At 39.9% G+C, this 23,055-nt stretch overlaps 1 protein-coding gene across 2 annotated transcripts in view; it reads left to right on the top strand.

Moving 5' to 3' along the window:
* The first annotated feature begins 3,003 nt into the window (after positions 1 to 3,003).
* Positions 3,004 to 23,055, top strand: part of SPTBN5 (spectrin beta, non-erythrocytic 5) — a 97,864-nt gene continuing 77,812 nt past the window's right edge. Inside the window, exons 1-15 of one of the 2 annotated variants that reach the window (XM_074909575.1) lie at positions 3,004 to 3,692; positions 6,166 to 6,333; positions 7,598 to 7,717; positions 8,516 to 8,673; positions 9,420 to 9,648; positions 12,451 to 13,082; positions 14,069 to 14,207; positions 15,624 to 15,856; positions 16,286 to 16,439; positions 17,338 to 17,538; positions 18,425 to 18,631; positions 19,806 to 19,997; positions 20,719 to 20,871; positions 21,408 to 21,538; positions 22,639 to 22,890. In XM_074909575.1, the coding sequence (XP_074765676.1) occupies positions 3,582 to 3,692; positions 6,166 to 6,333; positions 7,598 to 7,717; positions 8,516 to 8,673; positions 9,420 to 9,648; positions 12,451 to 13,082; positions 14,069 to 14,207; positions 15,624 to 15,856; positions 16,286 to 16,439; positions 17,338 to 17,538; positions 18,425 to 18,631; positions 19,806 to 19,997; positions 20,719 to 20,871; positions 21,408 to 21,538; positions 22,639 to 22,890 (3,080 nt within the window). In that variant the 5' untranslated portion in view covers positions 3,004 to 3,581. Of the gene's footprint in view, positions 3,693 to 6,165; positions 6,334 to 7,597; positions 7,718 to 8,515; positions 8,674 to 9,419; positions 9,649 to 10,216; positions 11,376 to 12,450; positions 13,083 to 14,068; positions 14,208 to 15,623; positions 15,857 to 16,285; positions 16,440 to 17,337; positions 17,539 to 18,424; positions 18,632 to 19,805; positions 19,998 to 20,718; positions 20,872 to 21,407; positions 21,539 to 22,638; positions 22,891 to 23,055 lie in introns of those variants that run through there. The other variant, XM_074909576.1, reaches the window with a different exon arrangement.

Genomic DNA, 23,055 nt, shown 5'->3' with positions numbered 1-23,055 from the left:
AGATAAGAATGGTTTAATAACAAAAATAAAATATAGTAACAATCATAATTGTAATGAAAAGGAATATAATAAAAAAGAGGGAAATAAACCCCAAGAAAAGACAAACGATGCACAACGCAATTGCTCACCACCTGCTGTCCAATGCCCAAGCAGCGATCTGCCCCTCTCAGTCAACCCCTACCCAGTTTATGCACTGAGCATGATGTTCTGTGGTATGGAATAGCCCTTTGGCTAGTTGGGGTCAGCTGTCCTGGCCGTGCTCCCTCCCAGCTGCTTCTGCACCTGCTCACTGGCAGATCAGGGGGAACTGAGCAATCCTTAATTTATGGCAAGTACTACTTAGCAACAACTAAAACATCAGTGTGTTATCAACATTGTTCTCACACTAAATCCAAAGCACAGCACTGTACCAGCTACTAGGAAGAAAATTAATTCCATCCCAGCTGAAACCAGGACAGCTGTGTATGAAGATACAGATTTTGTTGATCAAGTTTTATCTGTACTGATTTTGGGGCGGGTTGTTAATTTCTTTTTAAGTGTTTCCTCTCATCACTTTTAGATGCTAACTAAACTATGCTTGCCAGGACGGAAAAGATTGCTATTCCCTTACCTCATCTCTGAGCTGGACATCTTCACTTACAGTTTCTGATTTCAGATGCCTGCCCGCTTTCTAGCTGTGATTCCCAGCAATAACCCTCTGGTTCCTTGCAGTGTTGCCAGGTCAGTGTGTTCTGTGCTTGTGTGACCTTATAAGTGAGAGAAAGGACTCCCTGCTATATCAGTTATCAGAATTATTTTCCCTTTTGTTATTAACGAGAAGTCTGTCAATAGTATACTCAAGAAGCAGCTGGCACTGCCAGCTTGATCCCAGTTTGCCCTGTCAGCAGCAGCTATCCGTGTACATGAGCTTCCTCAAAGCAGTGACTGTCAAATTCCTAACACTTCACAATTTCACCTTCTCATTTGCTGTATCCCAATTTAACTATTTGGGAATTGCTCTGATCTTTGCACCCTCTGCTGTGCTTTCATTTTCAGACTCCACTGTGAGGTTCAATTTCCCAGGTAAGAAGTCCTCTAGAAAAGCAAACTGTGGTCAGTTAGAGCCTTTAGTGCAATTGTGAAGGATATTCTTTACCAAAGCATCAGCATGGTGGATGACTGTTTTCACTGCTTTATAGCAATTTTGGTGCTGCTCATACGTTATTTTTGAGCGTAAGAATTGGACAAGGCCTGTGACAACCTTTACTCATTGTGTTCTGATGGGTTATTTACTTCAGATCAGATGAAAGGTTCATAGGTAGATCATAAATACTTGGTCTCTGTTCCTGAATTCAAAGGTCACTTTGCATGAAAGCAGCAAACTGAATGTAGTAATAGGAGTGGATGTACAACTAAAAGTCATTCTTCAGAATGACCAACTGCTGAATGTCGGAAAGAAGTTCCTCAAAACCTGAGTAAGTCAAATTTTTTTTCATGCTCTTTTATTTTTTTTGTTATATATCATTATAGCCATATTTGGCTCTTAGCACTGCCTTTTCATCCTGGAAATGCAGGTAATCTATTACAGATCTATCTTCAAGTAATCTACTAGTGCAGGGAGCATTTCTAACCTAGTTTAATAAAACAGGTGAGCTTTTGTGTGAGGCAGTACCATAACACATAAGCTTCCTCTGCACCTAAATAAAATCAGTTCGGTCATTGTTCAGGGTGGCTTCAATGCTTGGATAAAAACCCTTTTAATAAAAGGAGTCGACAGATATTCTAAGAATCATTTGACAAATTCACAAATGGCATTATGATATGGTTTAACTATATGGGTTTATTACATGGGGGAGTGAGTTCATATCACCATTCTGGCAGGGAAAGGCAATTCTTTGAATACCTGCTCTCCAGATGGAGAAAGTAGGCAGTGCTGAACTAGCCTGAAAGATAAAAAAGTAGAGGATCTTCTTTATAGTCTATTTCAAACTTTGTTAAATTCTTTCTTTCATAAGGCTTTCATCTATCGTTGTGATCCTTCTCTTTGTTGTTTCTGAACTGTCAGGCTTCAATGCTTGCTGTCCCTATTTTGTAGAAGTCAAGCACTGGCAGTTAAGAAACATCTTCAAAAAAAAAAAAAAAAAAAAAAGGCAGTAAAAAAAATCTCTTTTTTTTCTGCATTTTCCACACCTTTTCATCTTCTAAAATGGCAAAATTCTTCAGATTTATTAGAGCACAGAAGAAAACTATCAGGCAAGAGACTTTCCATTTGCAGCAGTTCCTGTTGCTACTTCCCTCTTGCTGTCTTCTTGTGATAGGACAGATAATGGGTTTTTTTCAGTATTTTATGGTTTATGAATTAAAAGAGTACAGAGCCCAGGATAGCTCAGAACTGGGCCTTCAGAAAATGGACACAGAATATTTGGGAAGTAGGTAACCCTTGGTCACCCTTTTCCACACCTCTGCAGTTTGTCAGAGGTTTTAATTTTTCATTCCATTCTCTCTTTACAGTGACACCTCTCTCCTCTTCCACCATTACAACAAGTTTCTTGGTTTCACAGCTAGGCTGATACCCAGGTAATACTTCTAATTATGGCAGTAGTCCAAGCAGAAGTCCAAGCAGATGATGTCTGGTCACTAAAGAAGTCTGTAACTATAGACCTTACATTGATTTTTAATTTTTTTTTATAAGTGATACTCTTGCCTTCATAACAGCAAGGTCACTGCTGTTACAGGTTTACACCATAAGCCAAATAAATCCAAAAGAGTTGTTGGGTTGAGCTGAAATCCAGTTTATTGTATCACAGACTCTAAAGGGAAGACTCATCCTTTCTAACCTTACTGAATGTTCAGCTCAGGTGCTATGATGAATTACAAGCCTAATTTTTCACTGATATGGCTGAGGCAGACAAGTCTCTGGCAGTGTGGGGAAGAGGAATGACCCTTCCCGACTCCCAGCTGAGGACTGTGTCCATGTGATTATGGACTAGTGTCACTATCCTTACAGTGATAGATATGCAAAAAGTGAACTCCTGAGAGGAAAGAACCAAGCTGGTTCTATTTCCTTCCTAAGCAGCTATTTGATTTCTGTTGGACATACTGTGGTCTGAAAACCAGCAGCAGCAGCTCAACCAGTCTTCAGAGAACATAACACACTTTCAAGCACTGCACTGAAAGCGATTTGCAGATCCCTCTTTCTGACAGGGTCTATGGTTGGTTCTCTATCGTGTGCTTCCAGCACACACAAGGAAGTTACTGACAGCTTTCAGATCGTGGTGCTCCTCACGGATCAAGTGATTGGGGAGAGAGTGTAAGAAAGAAAGTAAAGCTGCATAGATACATGTCACATTTTCATCCTGAAACTAGAGATGCGTTTTAAAAGGGACAACTCACGTAAGTTAAAAATAAAGCTGAGTGAAATTAAAGTGCAAAGTACAAGCAAAAGGAAATTAAGGTATTATACTGGGTGTGGTATTGAATCTTGTACCCGTTGGGGATGGGTTCCTTACATACTCTGGGCATGTTACTGTGTTTTATAGCTGGACAGGCAGATCTCTTCAGCACTGAGCACTTCACTGGAGTTTCTGACTTCCTAGGTAACCATGGCTACTGAATATGAAAAAGATCATATCAAAAAGCTGCAGGAGCAGCGTATGTCCATGCAAAAGAAAACCTTCACCAACTGGATGAACAATGTCTTCTTCAGGAATAATGTAGGTAGCTCCTTAAATCTGGGGACTTTTTTCTGGATTTTATTTCATTTATTTCACACACTGTATTCCTTTTTGATGTTATCTTTCACATACTTTTCCTGAGTGTTGTTGTTACGCATATAAGCAAGCAAGGACTAACCAAAGTGCTCCACACTCTATCTTTTACCTTACCAGTCCCCCCTGAAATCAGGGTTCACTTTTGTAACCCTGTCATATTGCAATGTCCACTGTATCTTGGTGATCATCTCAGAGCAAGATCTTAATTTGCTCTTCTTTTTCCTATAAAAGTAAAGTATCTGCAGATGTCTGGATTTCCCCAAACAGTGCTCAATTCTCAATTGCCTGGCAAAAATCTAAGACTTTCTGCTTCGCCTGATCAGTCCAGCTTGAGTCGCTGCTCAATGGCTCTGAAAAAGTTGTCTTAAGTCTAGCAGTTTCAGACATACTACCATGCAAGTACAGAACAGCTTGTTTCCAGTAAGTTTCAGACTTCCAAAAAGTTTCAGAGCTAGTGTGCAATTGATTTGTGTGTGCAAGGTAACTCCAGCATATTTCAAAAGTCTCCAGACTTACTGCAGATAAGCTCGTTTTGGGCACAAATGATATAGCTGTCACGGTAGGGAATTACGTCATCCAAAACCCAATTCCCTTTTCTAGAGTCAGTAGTTGATATTAATGAAAATGGACCTTGGCAACACCAAGCAGGACCAGGCTTGGTTCCATTCTAGCTCATCACCGTTATATGATGTTTCAGTATTAGATGCATTTTTTTCAGTGTAATGTTTTTAGTTGGTGATTGGTGCAAAGGCAACCTCAGAGCACAACAAACTTTAAAACTTATTTTTCTTATCATGAGAGAAGAACTGCATTCTTGTTTTGCCACTGCAGAAAGTTAGATTTTTACAGTATAGGAAATTATTTCTGTTTAGCTACAGATAAATATATATACTTTCTCACTTTAAAAATGCCTTCAAGTTGAAAGATTAAAATGTCAGTCTTAATTTTCTGCACAGTACTTGTTCATGTATTGTAAAAGCATAGGGGAAAAAAACCTGCGAGAGCTTTCCAAACCATATATGGTAAGAAATGGTGTGGAGACTGACATCTTATCTAGGTTGTCTCAGCAGTGTAGTCTCAGCTTTTCAACACACACATAACATGGATCATACTACAGGACACTGCAGTATTCTCAGCTGCACTGTTGACTACTTCAGGTCTAGCACTAAGGATGCTATTGGATTGAATTTGTTAAGTAATCTGTGATTGATATCTTTATGAGAAGAGCAATGCAACAAAGCTATTAAAACTATTGCTGGGTGAGGCATAAAGGAGATCTATGAAGACTGTCTCTTTACAAATGTAAATGGAACTGTTCTTCATTTACAGAAGTGTCACAGAATGTAACAGCTTTAACTTTTTTAATGATAATATAGGCAGAATTTTAAGTTTATTTCATATGCAAAAATAAATAAAGTTGGCAACAAAACAGGGATTTTTTTCATGGAGATAATCAGTCTGAGAAAGTTGTAAATTCTTGTTCCACACAGTACAGACTTAAAGTCTCTCTGAGTTGCTTTTACACTTCCAGTGTTTTCTTCTTTCTCTGGAGAAAAGATCTGTTCAACTGCTCAATAATTAGTCAGGAATGAAAAAGCACATGTCCTTTTTTCCTGCTACATGTAACTATTAGCTGAATTAAAAAAGCTGCGACTTCAGATTTTTTTTTTTTCTCTAAACACAAAAAGATTATTTATCGTGATTTCAGAATCACAGCAAATTATTGTTGGGTGTGTGGTATGGTTTTAATGTCACTTCTTGATGGCTAGTGGCATAAGGCCAAAAGGAAACACCCAAGGCAAGTTCTTGTCAGGTCAGAGTACACACTATGTCATCATGTATCACCTAAGCACTGGGTGACTTCACTACTGGCAGCAATGAAACACATTTTTGTAAAAGATCTTAATCTTTTACTTAGCGTGAGAGTCTGGCTAAAATATGGAGACTTTGGGTGGTAGCACAGGTCTAAGCAGGATGTGACAGACTGTTGAGACTATGGAATAAAAACTGAGTCATTGAATAGGTTTGTCAGCTCAATTTTTAAATGAAATACTTTGCTCAGAATAAAAAGTTGAAAAGATTCATTTGAATTGAATTTTAAAATGTCAGCACTTCCAAATATTTTATTTTGAAAATTATTTTTTTCAATTATTTTTCAAAATCTCCTATTTTTTTCTTTATTGGCTCAGTTGTGGTTTGGTTTTTTTTTACTTCAGCCTACTTTCATAAATAATGTCCGTCCTCCTGCAAATCGATTTTTTGTGATGTAAGAGTCAATACTTTTTGCATATGTACACTGACATACAGAACACTCAGTGAAACAGCAAGAAGGTTTTTTTTGTTTAGTATTAGAAGTAGGGGGTTCTAAGGGCCAGAAGTTCAGCCAGAGTCTGTATTGTCTGACTGGTCTTCACAGGTAAAGGTTGAAATAGAAGATATTTACAGAGACTTAAAGGATGGCATCTCTCTCATGCAACTCCTTGAGCTGCTCTCCGGAGAAGCTTTGCCCAGACCGAACCGGGGAAAGATGAGAGTGCACTTTTTAGAGAACAACAGCAAAGCCATCACATTTCTGAAATCCAAGGTAAATTAGTATTTATATTAGAGATCACAACAGTTTATGTATATTATTAAGTAATTATAGTATTATGTTCATTATAATTTCCCTCTATAGTACACGATAAGGTATTCTTTGAAGGCAGGCTAGCAGTTTTATTAAAAGAAAAAAAATTAATCAGATTTTAATTTCTTTATTTGAGTAACAAGACTTATAAACAGGTAATGTCCCCCCAAAACAAGTCACACCTAAAAATGTACTGCATTTCTATACCTTTCTAGATGTTATGTTTTCCCAGATGCTGGGGGAGAGCAAACATTAGGCAGAGGGGAAGCTACCTGGTATAAAAATGGAGATTTTTAGAGCTCTGATTCTAACAGTTTCAGCAAGTTATTGCAGTGGTTTTATTTATTCCAGTTGTGCATCCTCATTCAGCCACAAGTCAGTATGTTGGTTTTTTTTTCTTTTCTGAGCAAACAATTTATTGTAGACCTCTCTGGGAAAGCACCACACAAAACTCTGTGCTATGAATTCCAAAGGAGCAGAGGGGTTTCATAGCAGTAGACATGGGAAAGTATGTATTTTTGCTAATTACAAAACAAATGCAGTACAGCACGGGGTTCCAGCAAATACGTGCCTGCTAAGGGTACACACTGTGTAAGGCCCAGTGGCATGTGTACATCCAGGCTCTGCCAGCCAGACCAGGCAACCACCACTTGTCACAACTCCAGCCTCCAGAGAGGGCATCATGCAGATAGCAGGAGCCACTATAGCATGCTCAGACCTCTTGAAGAGGTATCGCCTTGTTGGCATAAACTACAGGCCTGCTTGTTGCTCAAATAATAGTGAAGAAGGCAGCCATGTCTTGTTTAGTAGGGTGTTTGTCCTGTTTGGTGAGCCCAAGAGATATAACGCTGGCTAGCTGGCTGTAGACCAAACAGAGAAGGTGGTCTCTGAATTTGCCATGCGGTCACTCCTTTGGAGGAAAGGAGCGCTGGATTGTGTTTCTTTCCTCGCAACCACCGGTTTTCAAAACCCTTACAGGAACTTTAAATCTTTGAGACCACTGTCCCTTTGCCAGGTTTTTGCTGAAACTCATCCTTGGTGCACAAGACCTAGGGTGTGAACATGGGATCTTGCAGTTCTATAGATAAATGAAGGGATCACGTAAAACCTGTTTCCTTAAGAAAGCACCCTGAACACTCTCTTCTATAACAGCTTGGTACACAGATACCTCCTTCAGAGAGCTGGACATGAGTACTTCTGTACTGAGTGGATATTGCTTTATTAGCAGGTACAAGTAAAAGTGATTGGTCCTGAGAATATCGTAGATGGTGACAGAACCTTAATCCTGGGGCTTATCTGGATCATTATACTTCGATTTCAGATCTCATCTATCAAACTTGATAAGGTAAAACAGTGTCTTTGTCTTTTTGCCTGATTTAGATTATTTCAGAGACTTTGTAGAGTTTCAGGCTGGCAGGCACCATTTTGATGTTACCCAAACGTTTTGATCATTTGGTTCTTATAATATTACCCAGTTACTCAGCCAGCAATTTCTAAAAGCAATTGAATCCACTTTATATTTTCTCAAAGGCAGCAAACAGTAACTTGGAGATAGGATATTCATGTTTTTCACTCTCTTCCACAAGCTTTTTACTGGATTTGACTCTAGAAACAGTTTATCTGAAAATAGCTCTTTCTAGATTTGAACTGCATGCTGCTCCTTTGTGCTTTCTCTGAAGAAAAGTATTAATTTTAAAATTATTTAACATGTACTCTAAGTGCATGAAACATAAGATTCTATAAAGGTATTATGAAATCAAAGTTGAAATTTCTAGTATTGGACCTGGATACATTATATTTTGTTTGCGTTCTAGGTCACAGCGAAGGAAGCAAGTAAACTGAGACTGGCTTTCAACTTAATTTCTACAAACCTTGCAGAAAAAATACATTTTAAAACTTTTCAACACCTGCATTTCCCATTATAATTTCTGAGTTTACTTTTATTTTAATAGAGAACTTCTACCTTCATGTTAAATCATCCTACTTTCATGGCACATGCAGTCTGCAGGTCATGACTTTGAGGGGATTTGTGAATCAGACAGAAGTAATACAAAGTTATCTTTGGGAACATAAGCCTAAACTCACTGATGCTACTTCCATATATTGTTCACACTGATTTTTCTTTTCCCTGCTCTCTTCACAGGAAGAATTTGGAAATAAAGCTGATGTTCTGTTTGCCAATGAAGCCTTACTACTCTGGTGTCAGCATAAAACTGCCAGCTATTCCAATGTGAATGTGAAGGACTTCTCCAAAAGCTGGAGTGATGGGCTGGCCTTCAACGCACTCATACACGCACACAGGCAAGATATGATGGATCAGTTCAGTCAGGAGTGGCTCATTGCTGTTCCTATCTCAAGCACAAGTTGTTCCAGGGTCTGAATTACAAGTATTTGTCAAGAAAATGCCAAATTCTCTCTGTGCCCTTTTTCATTGGAGACTCTTCTTTCTTAAATGGATATTTTCTCTCATGTTCCCATTGCTCTTTATTTTAGAGACTGGTTTTGTTGTATGAGCTTAGGGAGCATGTATACCTTCTGGTTCAACTGTAACAGACTAAGCAACCTTCCAGTCTCTTTCTTTCTCCCTTCTCTGGCCATTTTGTAAAAGTGTGAAGAATACAGCCCAAGGCAGGAGAGAGAAACCACATGGCAGAACCTTGAACATTTCTTCTCCCGTTAATAGTTCTGCTACACCTTCTGGCAGGATACCACGGTGGGATCCTGCAACTTTCTCAGCTGGGAGTCACCTCCCTTTTCAGAATAACCTCTCTAGCGGGATTTGATTTTCACCCATCAGTGAAGAGGAGAAATAAGTGACAGGCAGAAATTTGCTGGGAGTGGTACTTCAATTTCATAAGGGACAATTTTCTTCCTGTTATATAGGCAAGGGGTGACGTTCTTGAATGAAACTCAGGGTCAGACAGAGTAATTTGTGTTAATGTCACATTCCATAGTCTAATAAACAGTTTATGGTTTATAATCTGAAAGAATTTGTGACAAACATAAATCTTTCTTCCCCTCCACACCCCGTTCTTCTCCTTGTCCAGGCCTGATCTTATCCACTATAGCTCACTGCGGCAGGACCAGCCCATCAAAAACCTGAACAATGCTTTTGATGTTGCTGAGAAGGAGCTAGGAATCAGCAAACTGCTTGATGCTGAGGATGTGGCAGTACCCTACCCAGATGAGAGATCCATCATGACTTATGTGTCACTCTATTACCACTACTTCTCCAGACTGAAACAAGGCCAGACAATACAAAAGCGACTTACCAAAGTAAGTGCATTGCTGTCTTCAGCTGTTAAAATTTAAATACATAAAGTTAAATTTATGTTGGAAATGTGGTGGGGGTTTTTTGTGCAAGCTCAACTTCCGGATCATTTGAAGTGAATCAAATGTCATAGCCATTTGAAAGACCTTTTATCATCACTTGAATCTTGAGAAGTGTCTGTAGACTCTCTGATCTCTAAAAGGGGTTGCATTTATCTCACTGAAAATGAATCCTTTTTTTACCTCATAGTTTCTGTTTGAGAACTGATGTGGCTTCAAGGCAGATCGAGGCGTACAGACCTCATTAATCTTGGGAGGATTACAGCTAGGAAAAAGCAGACCTAGTCAAAAATTTTCTGATTTAATAGGAAAGATGATCCCTTATTCTGTGACACTACTTTGGATTTTTATTTCCTGTGAAAATCTCATCCTTTCTTTCTAACTCCTTAGGTATAAAATAATAATAAAAAAAAAAAAAAAAAAAAGACATGAAAAATGAGGGAGTGCAAAAGAAGAGGAAACACTTCTAGGGAAAATAACCAAACAAACCCAAAGCTTAAAAAAATGTTTTGTCAGTTTCTACATACATTTTTGTCTCAATTATGATGATGAGTTATATTCAAAACTACTTGTATCTTTTTGATGGAAAGCTGAAGGAATTTTGTAGTTGTTCCACTGAACACCACTTTGCTCAGAGAGAATTTCTTTTCTACCTTCAGAATAATCTCTACTGGTTTTATAAAAAATACAAAACAAACAGCCTGCAGAAAACCTACACACCCAGGATGGGATTCGACATGAACATCCGGACTCAGAAAATTGCCTATGCAGTTGAGAGGGGGAATATATTGCTTAATGGGAAGCAATAAAATCCACACTAAGACTTCCCTGGTGGTAACAAGGTGAAAAGCTTTTGCAAAGCAGGGTTTACTCAGCTAACAAAGTGGTCTGGGACAAGAACAAGATGATCCCAAAACATGCGCCAGTAACAGTGATGTTCTCTGAAAAGAGGCATTAGATGAGAGCAGGACTTGGAATTTGGTCAAACAAAGACTGGACATCAGTGAGGAGAGCGGGTAGTAGGATTTGACTCGTCTACACGTGGGTGTCTGGATTTTGTTCAGGAGACATTATTTTTCCTCTGATAAACCTGAAATAGACCTTGAGTCACCAAGCATGTATTAGAGGAACTATAACTATCAAATAGGCCATAACTTTTGTATTATGGGAAAAAAAGAGTATTTCTTACTCTCTCCTTTTTCAGTTCTTGTTGTGCGCCACTGTTTTTTCCATTTTGTATAGGTATATTTATTCTTTCCTCTCTGTCTTTCCACTTACCTGCTTCTTTTTCTCTCTTTGCCTCCTTCCCTATTTTTAGCCTATCTCTAATATCCCATTCCTGTCTTCCTGCATTTCTGACACACAAAAACATTCAGAAAGAGAATGGAACAGATATTAATCTCTTCATGTCCTTGGTCCCATCAAATAGGCAGTTCTGAATTTACTAATAGGATTGGGGAGGGAAGTCTGAATGTGTCAAGGAAGCCTTTGAGTTCAGATTCTGTGTGTGACCAGGATGGCAGAGAGAATCAGCTCGGGGAGATAAATCTCCTTTCCTCCTCCTATGTGAGGTGAACATGCATTTGCTAGGATCTTTCAGCGAGAACTGGGTACGATGGCAGAAAATACAGAAGGGAGCCCTGATGTCACGGGCTGCTTTTCCTGCACTAAAGGTTGGTGCTGTTTTACTCCTCTTCCAACACTGTGACACTTAGTCATTGCCAAGTGTGTATTCTGGTAGGTAAAAGCAGATTACAACTTGCAGGGACTGAGTCTTTACTAATCTGCTTGGCTGGAGCAGGTGGGTCAGGGGAACAATAGAGGCAGACAACATTGCTCAGCATTAAACCTGACATTTGTAGGAGGGCAACTAAGTTAGGGCAAGGAAAAAATATAATATAAAGTAGAAAGAAAAAGATGGAAAAAGATGTGAAATAGGAAGAAAGGATGATTTAGTTCTAATACTTTTTATTTCCTTATGATTTCATTCTAAATGTTTGCTCCAGTGCTAACGTGAGCTTGAAATTAAGGTAGGTCAGACCACAGATGAAACAGATAAATGTCTTGGACTTGGAAAATTAGTATTGAATCAGAGTTAACATCCTTATCAACCCCCTGTTTAGCTACAAGACACTCTCTAATTATTTATATAAAGAGAAAGAGCTCCAACAAAAGAGATTGAGAAGGGGCTGTTTGACCACAGGCTGCTGTGGGCATGTGACAGAACCAGGATCTTGTCAGATGGTCTCCTAACAGCCTAAGGTGGTGAAGCTAGCAGAGAGTAAATGCATATTACATGGGATAGAATTTTGGGGGGTTTAGGAATGAGAATGAAAAAAAAAAATCAGTTTTTTCATTGTGAAACAAAAAAATCTGAACCCTCAATTTGGGATTCTTGCTTTTTAGTCATCCCACGTAGGAACTGCTGACAGTCTCCATATGCATGTTTTTTATTCCAAAATTAACCTTTCCATAAATAAAAACTGAAACGAGACATTAAATAATATTTATTTGTCTGTGTTTTATGGAAGGTTATTCTAGGATTTCATCTGGCCTCAGATGTGACAACTGTCACCACATTAGTATAAAAATGCGATGACTGTGACAACCTGCTTGTTAAGTACTATGTCTGACACATAGTGAACTATTTGAATCCTAAACTTGGTTTATGAAGATGATGTTCTCTGTTCATACACCTTGTCTCATTCTGTTCCTTATGTGGCTTTTAACTTCATATTCCCATCACAGATCGTGTTCTTCCTGAAGGAGATAGATGACTTGAAGCTTCTATATGAGCAGATGGTCTCTGACCTCCTGAAATGGATTAAACAGAAGGTGATGGAACTGGATGACCGTCATTTCCCCAACTCTCTTCAGGAAATGTGGCTGCTCATGGCCAACTTCAAGACCTTCCGCACTGTAGAGAAACCCCCCAAATATCAAGAGAAGGGCATGATTGAAGCTCATCTCTTCAACATCAGGACCAAGCAGAGAGCCAACAACCAACGGCCGTACTTGCCTCCAGAGGGGAGGACACTGCAGGATGTGGAAAAGTACTGGATTATCCTGGAAAAGGCAGAGCACAACCGGGGAAAAGCACTGCAGAAGGAGATGCTGAGGCTAGAAAGGCTGGAACAGCTAGTCCAGAGGTTCCTGAAGAAGGCAGCCCTGCGTGAGTCCTACTTGGAAGACATGAGGAAAGTGATTGGGACACAGGACTTCTGGCCAGAGAGCGCAGACAGGATGGAGGCTGCTAGCAAGAAGCTGGAAGCCATTGTGGCAGATGTACTCCCCAGGAGGGAACGCTTCACAGCTTTGGATGAAATGGCCACAGTCATCAGCCAGGAGAACTATCATGGCAAAGATCAAATCATGAAGAAGTGAGTCACAGCCATGTAACTGTAGTGTTGGATGTTGAAATTAGTTGAAATTCTGTGGTGTGGTGGAAGAAAACAAATGGTAGCTATGTATCATAGCTCTGCTCCTCATGAGTAGAACTGGCAGGAATTTCTTCTACCTGTGAACAGTTTCAGCAGATAAGACAAATGCTTCATCTTCTTTAATAGTTTTTTTTTCTTGAATGATCAAACCCTCAGACTGATTTCTGGTGAAAAATAGTTCAAAGATATTTTCATTATACATGAAAATACTTGTTCTGTCAAAAATTCTGTCTTCCATCCACACTGCTTGGAGGGATAAATTTTTTTTTACAAATCAACACATTTCTTTTTCAGTGTGTAGTCTAGGGAGATACAGATTAGTTAAGGCACGAAGTCTTCTCAGATTGACTCCAGTTTGGAACAAATCTTGAGAAATTATGACTTCTCTGATTATCAATATAGCCTGATTTGTCAGTAGCAAAGAATGCCATACAAATAACTTCTCTTGTGGTATTTCAGTGCTTTTCTAAATTCAGACAAAATCAGAAACCTACTGGAAAACTAAGAAAAACAGTTATAAAAGAGTAAACCAAACTCTTTATGACATCGGCTTGTGACTCATTATATGGTTTAGATTAGTTTTTTACTTTAAGCAGCCAGTTAAAGACCACTTCTTTTTTTCCAAGCCTTTCCATTGTATCAGATGAAAGCAATGTGGGATGTCAGGTGTAAGGATCCATAAAAACAATGTCTAAATTTTAAAAAGTCAATAACAGTTGATGTGCTAGTCAAAATTCCTCTCTGTGATCACACTAATTAGATAACAGTGCTTTGACCTGTTTTGTGATCATGGCCTGTCCTCTTGCACTAGTGGCAAGAGTTGTGTGTGTTCATTTAGCTCCTCTGAAGCTGCAAGCACTGAGAATCTCCCAGTGCTGCCCAAAGTCTTTGGTCCAAATTAGTAATTTCTCTTCCTTCCTTTGTAGGCAAAACAGCATTTCAAAGCAATGGCAGGAACTTCTGGATCAGCTGCAGAGACGACAACACTCCCTGGGTACAATGCAGGAAATCCTGGGCCTCCTGAGGGACGTTGATGCCATTATGGAAGAGCTGAAAGAACTGCAGGTACTGAGCCCTCTCAGCTGGTACAGAGCTTGCACTGCTACCACTGCATATCTCTAAAAAAGCCCCCACATTCCAGGGACTGCTTGGTGTGAACAGAAGATAAGTCTATCAGCTATAGGAAAAAATACACCGTTTTTACGTAGATGCCTAACTGTGCATTTCAGTTCATCACTGCGGGTAGCTACATGAGGAAAACCAGGCTTTGCTACAGGGGCTCTCCCTAATCAGAAAGGCAGATATGGAATTACAGGGAGTGAACCCTGTAAATAGTAAAATAAAGATGGGAAATAATCTCACCTAAATTTAGAAGTGTAATAGCAAAAGTGGAATAAAACAGCCTCCTGTTCCCATTCAATGTAATGCTTACAAATTACCTGCTGGAAGTACTTCCAGTGATTATACAGGTGGGGACTAGCTCAGGCATATGTCTTGCTTTCAGGTATCTAAACTTGTGAGAGAGAAAATTTCCACTGTAAATGCAATGTGACTGCTTTTAGCAAGAATTTCCAAGTGTTACCAGTGTCAGAGCCCAAAGTCTTCTCTTTAGCATAGGAAATAACTGATTTCATCTTGATTATGTAATGGCAGGAAGTATATATACATCCCTTGGTCTTGCCTTGTCTTATTTAAAGAGGGAGAAATCCTTATGACTACAAGTTGCCTTGTGCCTAAGTCGAAAGAGTAAACATTCTATGTGAAGTTGTGAATTTCAAATTAAAGAGCTATCTGTAAAGTTATGAATCTTTCTGTCCTAATGTTAGTAAGCAAAGAACACCTAATAGTAGTAATGTTGTTGGAACCGTAAAAGCCTGAGGATCAGGGAGAAGATTGGTAAGGAAAGATAACATCATACAATAGGATTGATAATTGTATCCATTGATACAATCAGAAAGAGGACAGACTTTTAAGCACTTGGTACCTTCATCAGCCACCAATTAAACACTATGAAGTACTCGATTTCATTATATAGATAGCAAAGGCAAGTAAGTTCCTCAAACAAAAAAACCCCATGGCAGTCAAAATATAAAATGGGATATTGTAAAATTCTCCAAATACAGACTGTAAATCAATCTGTCTACACATGGGTGTATAGCAAAGGGCTGTTCCTTGTGCCCATGAATTATGAGACCTTGAGTGCTTAACCAATAGAAATAACTGAAGTGTGAAAACAGATGCTTATTTGAAGAGACCATTACTTGCACGGCAGTAGACAGAAACTCTGGGTTGTTGCCATTAGCTTGTGAAATTGAAAGAGAAGTGCGCTACCTCTAATTAGGCATCTTTTCAGCTTTGCGTAGCTGATGACATTCTTTTACATTTAGAAGTTAAGAACAGGAACCTTTCAACTAATTTCTTTGTACTGAGCCCCTGGATGCACTCTCTGCCAATGCCTTTTGTTTCTCACTTTGTTTGCAGGTGCTAGTGAATTCCCAGGACTGTGGGAAGCAGCTTCTGGAAGTAGTAGATTTGCTGCAGAAGCACAACTTGGTTGACTCGCAGATCTCTTCCTATGATGATAGATTGACACACATCACCCAGAGGACAGCAGAAATCAGCAAGGACAGCACAGTTAAACCAGAAGTGCTTTATGCGAAAGTTCAGATGCTTCGTCAGCTGTATCAGAGCCTTACAGCTCTGAGCAAGTCACGGTAGGGCTGTGCTTGTGGCTCTGTTCTTCCTGATTAGGATGGCCAATCTCTCCCTTCATCAGAAGACACAGATTCCCAGCATTTGAAATTTTTTATTTCTCCATTTATAAAGACATAGCACAAGCAACTTGAGTCTCCTGATTGCAGATGACTGCAAGAGATCACTCACTTTCATAGATGAAGAATAGCTTCATTCTCAACATTTATTATGACTTGCTTTATGTGAAGTCTGAATACCACGTGATTATCTCCTAAAGGAAGAGGGAAATGTAATTTTGTTTCCTTTGTCTTCTTCCATGAACAAATTAATCTGTGACAAAGAGGAGTTGAGGGCAATTCAAATTATGGATTTTTAAAATTCTTCTTTGATTATGCTACCATTGTCTCCATGGGATCCTAATTCTGACTAAGATATACTGTTTGTTTCAGAAAATCTCAGCTAGAAGATGCTTTGAAGCTCTTTGAATTCTTCCGTGACTGCAAAGAGGAAGAATTGTGGATCTCTGAGAAATGGAAGCTAGCAAGAACAACAACATTAGGGAAAGATGTCAGCCAGATTACAGCCTCTATTCAGAAGCACAAGGTATCTTACTTTGCTGGTGGTGCCTTGTCTTTATATTACAGCCAGGTTTTAGAATATTTGTGTCCTTTAGTTCAGTCAGTACGGCACTTATAAGAAAGCTGTCAAACCACTCATTATCACAAGTGTCATGACCAGTATTTAAAATTTTTAAAAATGTATAGGGTAAGGATTTTTCCTCAAGGGGGGAAGGAAAGGGTAGAGAAGGAATGCACTTCATAGTGGACCAGTGCGGCTTCTAGTGAAGACACTGGGCTCCATACTGGCTCACTTTGGACAGGAAGGAAAGAAGGTTGATGTTTTTTGTTTTTCCCACCCACCTTTCCTGGCCAAGAGAGATGTCAGGAAAGAAAGACGTAGTGAAGACAGATATTAGCAGGCAGGATGAATAATATTGTGTGAGTTTATAAATCTGTTACTACTTTCCCTAAGAGCTTGTTGTGGGCTAATATCAAAAGTTTAGCTATATGAGCTAGTACCTTCTTATGGCAAAGAGTCACTGTAAACAAGAGAAGAGACCCGTGGACTTGAGAAGAACCTGCATGGCGAAACCGAAATGGAAACCTCTTCTGTAATTTTAATATACATTTTCATGCATCTGTGTTTGTATTTGTTGCTTCTGGAAGGCATAAGACAACTGAATTGGTGGATGACAAACAAATAACTCTTTCAGAGAAGACTGCCTAAGAAGTTTCACATCAAAGGCAAAAAGTAGCACAGTAACTTGTGGGGGGGGAGCCAAGGGGCAAGCATCTCAGGGCTCAGGGAAAAATCATAGGCATCGATAAGACGCAGGGCTCTTGGAAACGTATGTATTACAGTAGCGGAGAATAGGACTCCCTCCTCACTCTCAGCTGATGGGGAGTGAGTTGTGCTGACATGTCTCCTGTACTTCTGCTAGGCTCTAGAAGCAGAGTGCAATTCCCACAGGGCTGTATGTGCAGATGTGATGAGGAGGGGCTGGGACCTGAGCCAGAAGAATCCTGTGCACCAGGAGGACATTCTGAGGCAGACAGACAACCTCCAGAAGTTGTGGCAGCAGCTCCAAGATGAGGTGGCTGATCGCAAAAGCCGCTTGCAGGCAGCAGCTCTCATCAAACAGGTAAACAGGGCTCTGCTGTGGTGTGTGGTACGGGGGACACGGGTGTGGTTCAGTTCTGCCCCATGCTCCTGCTTGCGGAACAACAGTGACAGAAAGCCGTCAGGTGTCAGTCTTCAAAAAGATCTCCAGCAGTCAAGTCTCAATCCTGCTGCAAGCCAACCAGGCAGGAGATTTGAACATCTGGGAGTTGCTTTAAGTTTTAAAAATGCTAATGGAAATAGCTCTGCCTTCCCTAAGTTTTTTGCTCAGTCTGTTATTCCCATGAGACACTTGAACAAAACTTAACAGCTTTGTTCTTGACAAAGTCTAAATTCTGTCTTCTGCCTAATAAGTATATACACCATTATGGTGTCTTAGTTTTTCTTTTTCCTTCACTGCTATGGGTTTTCTTTTCTTCTGTTTTACCTTTATTCTATGTCTCAATCTTATTTTGCTTTTTTACAACCGTAGCCAGGCAGACTGAAAATTCTGGATAAAGGAAGAAAGCTTTAATTGTAAACTGAATTCATTGCTCATTGTTGGACTATTCCTTAGAACCTTTAGTAAATATCTGGAATTACAACAGCATACATTGTGGGTTCCTTTTCCTGCTGCTATTAAGCACCATAAAGTTTTATTTAGTTAAGAATTGTTAAAGATTTATATAGGCAATCCTTGAATCTGTTTACTCACTTTGATTCTTTGAATTATATGTGCTAGATGTGATCACGAAATACATCACAGATTTAGAGCTACCTTATTCATAGCTTTCACAACACCTGGAAGTAACCTTATACCTGCAGACCTAATGGCATGTCTGTCTTATTCATTATTTTCAAAAGAAGGAGGATCTGGATATGATACTTTCAGGGTGAAATAAAATGTTTTCTTTCCTGTGTTCCTTCAGTACTTTGCTGACATTGATGAAGCAAATTCATGGTTACAAGAAAGGCAGCCCCTTCTGGCCAGCAAGGACTATGGAAAAGATGAATCAAGTGCCGAAGCACTGCTGCATCGTCACTTGCGCCTGGAGAAGGAGATTGCAGCCTACTCCTCTGAGATGAGACGCCTGAAAGAGCAGGCTGTCACTGCAGCAGAGCAAGCTCCAGCTGCAGTAAGTAGACAAGGGGTTGTGTCCCATTTTGTTGAAGAATATAGATTAGATGCTTTTTAATTATGTGAATTGTTTTGATTTTGCCAGAGTAGAATATTCCAAATTACCTATTAAACTATCGTATTTTTTTAATTCAGAAGAAATTTTTAATTAAAATTGAGGCAAATTTTTAGATGACAAGGAAGTTTATTGGCCACTCATAGTTCACCTAGTTAGTGTTCTGTGAAATGCAACAAATGCACTCATCTATATTGGTTGCTTCTCCTGATTCTCACAAATACCTTCTCACTCTTTATTCTCATTACATTATTAATTTAAATTAGCTTTAAAAAGCAGGTGCTTAATCTAAACATATTTACAAATACTTTCTGCATTCTAATGTAGTGATGAACCATCCCACAGCTCCAGAAAAAATACATACGATCCCAGGATGGATGTTTAAGGCACATGGTATGAAGTCAACATCTGCAGATGCCCCTCTTTTTCACTGACTATAAAGGGAAATTTTGATTGAGATCAGTTCGTTTGACAACAGAAGCCAGGGGAGATTAATGACACATTTCATTGCTTGCTTCTTTCAAACTTCTATGATCACTCAATGTTTAGCCAAACCAGTTTGAGAGCTATGAGCACCAGTCTGGGTCTTCCATTTAGCTCATCATTCCAACATTAATATTTATTAGAACAAAGATTGTATTGCTTTGTTATTAAACATGAAAAAGCATGTGACAAGATGGTATTGATGTGCAAATAAAAGCATTTATTCACTAGGCACTCTCAGGCTTTGAAACCGGAAATGTTCAGGTACTAAAACATCACCACAAATAGAACTGTGAGTATCGTCAATTCCTTGGTTTGTTGGCAATTTTTAAAGTTTAAAAAAAATCCCAAACCAACCTTGATGTGGGCACAAAATAAGAATTTTTACTGAATCAATATATTTTAAAATAAGCTAAATGAAACTTCTTTAAACAAAACTGCAATGTTTTTCAGTTTAGTTCATTCTGTCAGAATAAAACAAAGGAAACAGATTCAAACAAATGAGGGAAATATTTTGTTTAAAGGGTCAGAAAACTGTATTTTCAACTATCAAGTCCAAATTTTCCTTCCATGTGAAATTTTTATCCAAATCAGAAATGTTCACCCATTGATTCTGTTAAATTTTGCTTCACAGATAGTGAAGACCGAAGCCCCAAGTGACTTAATTCAAAAGACAACTAAGATATCAATCAGTCGAACCTGGGCAACATCTGAAACTGCATTCCCTGGAACCTCCGGTCCAGATGTTCATTTTCTTCCAGAGAACATCTGGAAAACCCAAGATGAAATAGATAGACTTTACGAAAATCTACAGAGTATGGCTGAGGTATAATATCCCCTCCAATGCTTTGCAACTCACAAAAATAGTCATCTGAAGCAATACGAAGTGAGGTTAAGTGCTGTGTTGGCTTCTGCTTTTCAGTTTTATAATGCGCCTTAATCCAGTGAAGCCCTGTGGGACTTCAAGGCTTGAGATTATCATTGAAGTTTTGTAACAAAATGTCTTTTATATTGGCAAACTTCCCATTTACCTTCTAGTCTTTTACCTGATGAAGAGTTGATTCTTCTGTGAACTCTTTTTTCTTTTTCCTAATGTTTGCTTGCTGCAGCTCCTAAATCTTTGAGCTGTTTTATCTGATACCAAAAAAATATAAACAACCACAATTTGCATTCTCCACTTATTACTTTTGACTTTCACCTGCCACAGTCATGCCCTAAAGACAAAAAAAAACGTGTTATATGGGACTTTTACATATTCCTGATATTACGGAGGCAAATCTTCAGTCATCAGCAGCAAGCAGCACAGTGGCCTTGCTGCCTGCCAGGGGCTGAGCACTCTGCACCTGCTTCTCTTATGCTTGTAAACCACTGTTGCTCTGGGAAGAACTATTATGATATTAAGGTAACATGTTCTGTTCTCTTTCAGCAGTGTCTGGCAAAACTACTAAGCTATCACCTGTGTATTGTAGTTCAAATGCAAGGAACTTTCTGGTTTTTCTTCAAACAGCAAGGAGTTATTACAGCAATAATTTTCATCTGTTTCACAGGACAGAAAAAAGGCTCTGGAGGAGATGATTGGATATTACCGTTTCTGTAGCTCTTGCGAAGAATTTCAGTCATGGATGAAAGAGAAAGAGAACATTTTCCGGACTCTTCAGCCTCAAGCAGACAATGTGGAGGTCATGCAACAGAAATATCAGGTACCCCTTTTCCCAGCTCACAGATGACACCTTTTAAATCAGCTTGACCTTGAGAGAATAGATAAGGCTGAGAAATCAAGAGTCTTTTCATTCATTTCAATTTATGGAGTTGTTTATAGATCAGATATGTATTTTGTATAAACTATGCCAAGCTTATTTAAGCTGTTGTAATTACTTCCCTTTAACTTCTCCTGTGTATGTGGTATCCTGTGCAAATATTATGGTACAAAAGGACTCTTTTTGTGCTTTATTTTACACCACTTGAAGAAAAATGCCAGATGAGGAAAAAATTGTGCAGTGCATTTGTATCCCAGTGGAATGAGACATGCGTGCATAGGTGTAGCGTGCACACCAGGGCAAGGTCGGGAGGGCTGTAGGGAACAGTGTGCGCAGGTGGGTGTGGTGTCAGCAGACAGGTAAATGGAGAAGCCAGTTGTCAAAGTGGGAGATGAGTGGATGTGAGGGATTATTGAGAACTCTGTTCATAGAAATGGGAAAACCTCAAGTTCTGCATTCTTGTATCTTTCCTATTTTAGAGCTTTTTAATGGAACTGGCTGCAGGAAAAGGCCAGCTGGGAGATATTGAAAATTTAGCTGTTAAATATGGAAAGATCTGTCCCAGCAAATACTCTGAAATCCAAATTTGGCTGGAAGAGATCTACAACAGGTAAACATACTTCTGCTAAAATAGAGGATTGTGTCTTGGGGGCAACTGGAAAGCTGACCTTTCACGTGCAATCTAGATTACATTGAGAGAATACACATCTGATAGATATTTAACTCCCAGAACTGGCCTGGGGGGAGGTTTTCACATGTGGCTGAGGCTTGCTGTATTCAGGTGAGGCTGTTGCCACCAAACAGGGACTGGGGCAAAGGGGCAGGGGCTGATCCCTGGGGCCTGGGCTGGGCCTTGCAGCCGGGGCCTGTCCCACTGCCGCAGCCAGGAAGCAGGGCAGGCAGTGGCGGGGCAACCCCTTGTACCGGGGCGGACTAGTCTGTGGTGAGGGGGCAGGGCTGCAGCCTGGCTGGGAAGCCCGTTGCTGGAGTGAGGTCTGGCCTGGGCCAGACCGTCAGGGCCAGACTGGGATGGAGCCTCATCATTCAGGGCCAGTCCCACAGGGGGGCAAGCAGGGCAGGCCCAGGATGGTGGTGAGGGCCAGAAGTGGGACCCAGTCCTCAGGGCTGCCTGGCAGTGTGGTTGCACGTGTATGTGTGTTTGTGTGTAAGCACAGTGTGAACCCACCCACAGGTGACAGCGGTGGATTCAGAGCAGTTCTGTCTGTATTGCACTGCAGCAGCCGGTTTGGTTAGTTAAACATCAGGGTGAGGGTGCCCTTCACAAATCTTGAAGGGAACATCAAACCCTGTTTGTCTTGGCCAAGTATGTTTAGTACCTGTTGAGTACGTACTCCTGGCACCCAGTTGGAACTGAGAGAGGCACAGCTGGGCCCTGATTTTGACCACTGTTGTTTACTGACATCATGTCCAGTGTGTCCTGGTCACCTGAGCAGGGTCCCCTTGCTTGAAATGGCAGAGATGAACTTTGAGGTTGTGGGGATGTGCTAGTGTTCACCCCCTCAGCCCACTTAAGTCCTGATAAAATCTTTATACAAGACTTTTTCTGAATAGAAAAAAAGCATATAGATCACGAATAATGAATATAAATTTTTTAAAAATAATATAAATTGAATCTGCTCTCTAGGTAAAGGCAAGTTTTAGGGTAGTGGCTGAGGCTAGGTGCAAGTAATCGGGTTATCTCTCTCCAAGGTGGGCATGCATGGAAACTCTGAAGGAGGAGAAAGGCTCTGAGCTGATTGGAGTGGCTGATGTGAGGACATTTCTTCAGGACTGTCAGAGCATAGGAGTACTACTGCAAGACAAGATGGTCCAACTCAGGGATCTGGAACCAGGGAACTCACCTGCTGGGCTGGAGTCAGACAAGCGCAAACTGTCTACAATTGAGAGAGAGGTCCTGGTGATAGAGAGGAAAATTGAATACTTGAGGAGTGTTGCAAAATCGTAAGGAACATGCTCTTTGTTCCATATTCTTTACTAGTTCTCTAAGAGCCTGTTGTAAATTATGGCTATAAAGATATATATATATATATATAAAGCAGCTTGTGAACTTTCTCTCAAAGTTTCTATTTCTAGCAACCTGAAGACCTGACTTGCCTGCTGGACCAA

This window comes from Athene noctua, chromosome 6, assembly GCF_965140245.1.
Source record: "Athene noctua chromosome 6, bAthNoc1.hap1.1, whole genome shotgun sequence".
NCBI classification, from domain to species: domain Eukaryota; kingdom Metazoa; phylum Chordata; class Aves; order Strigiformes; family Strigidae; genus Athene; species Athene noctua.
Note: the sequence above shows the minus strand (reverse complement) of the source record. Positions and strands in the feature narration are given on the sequence as shown.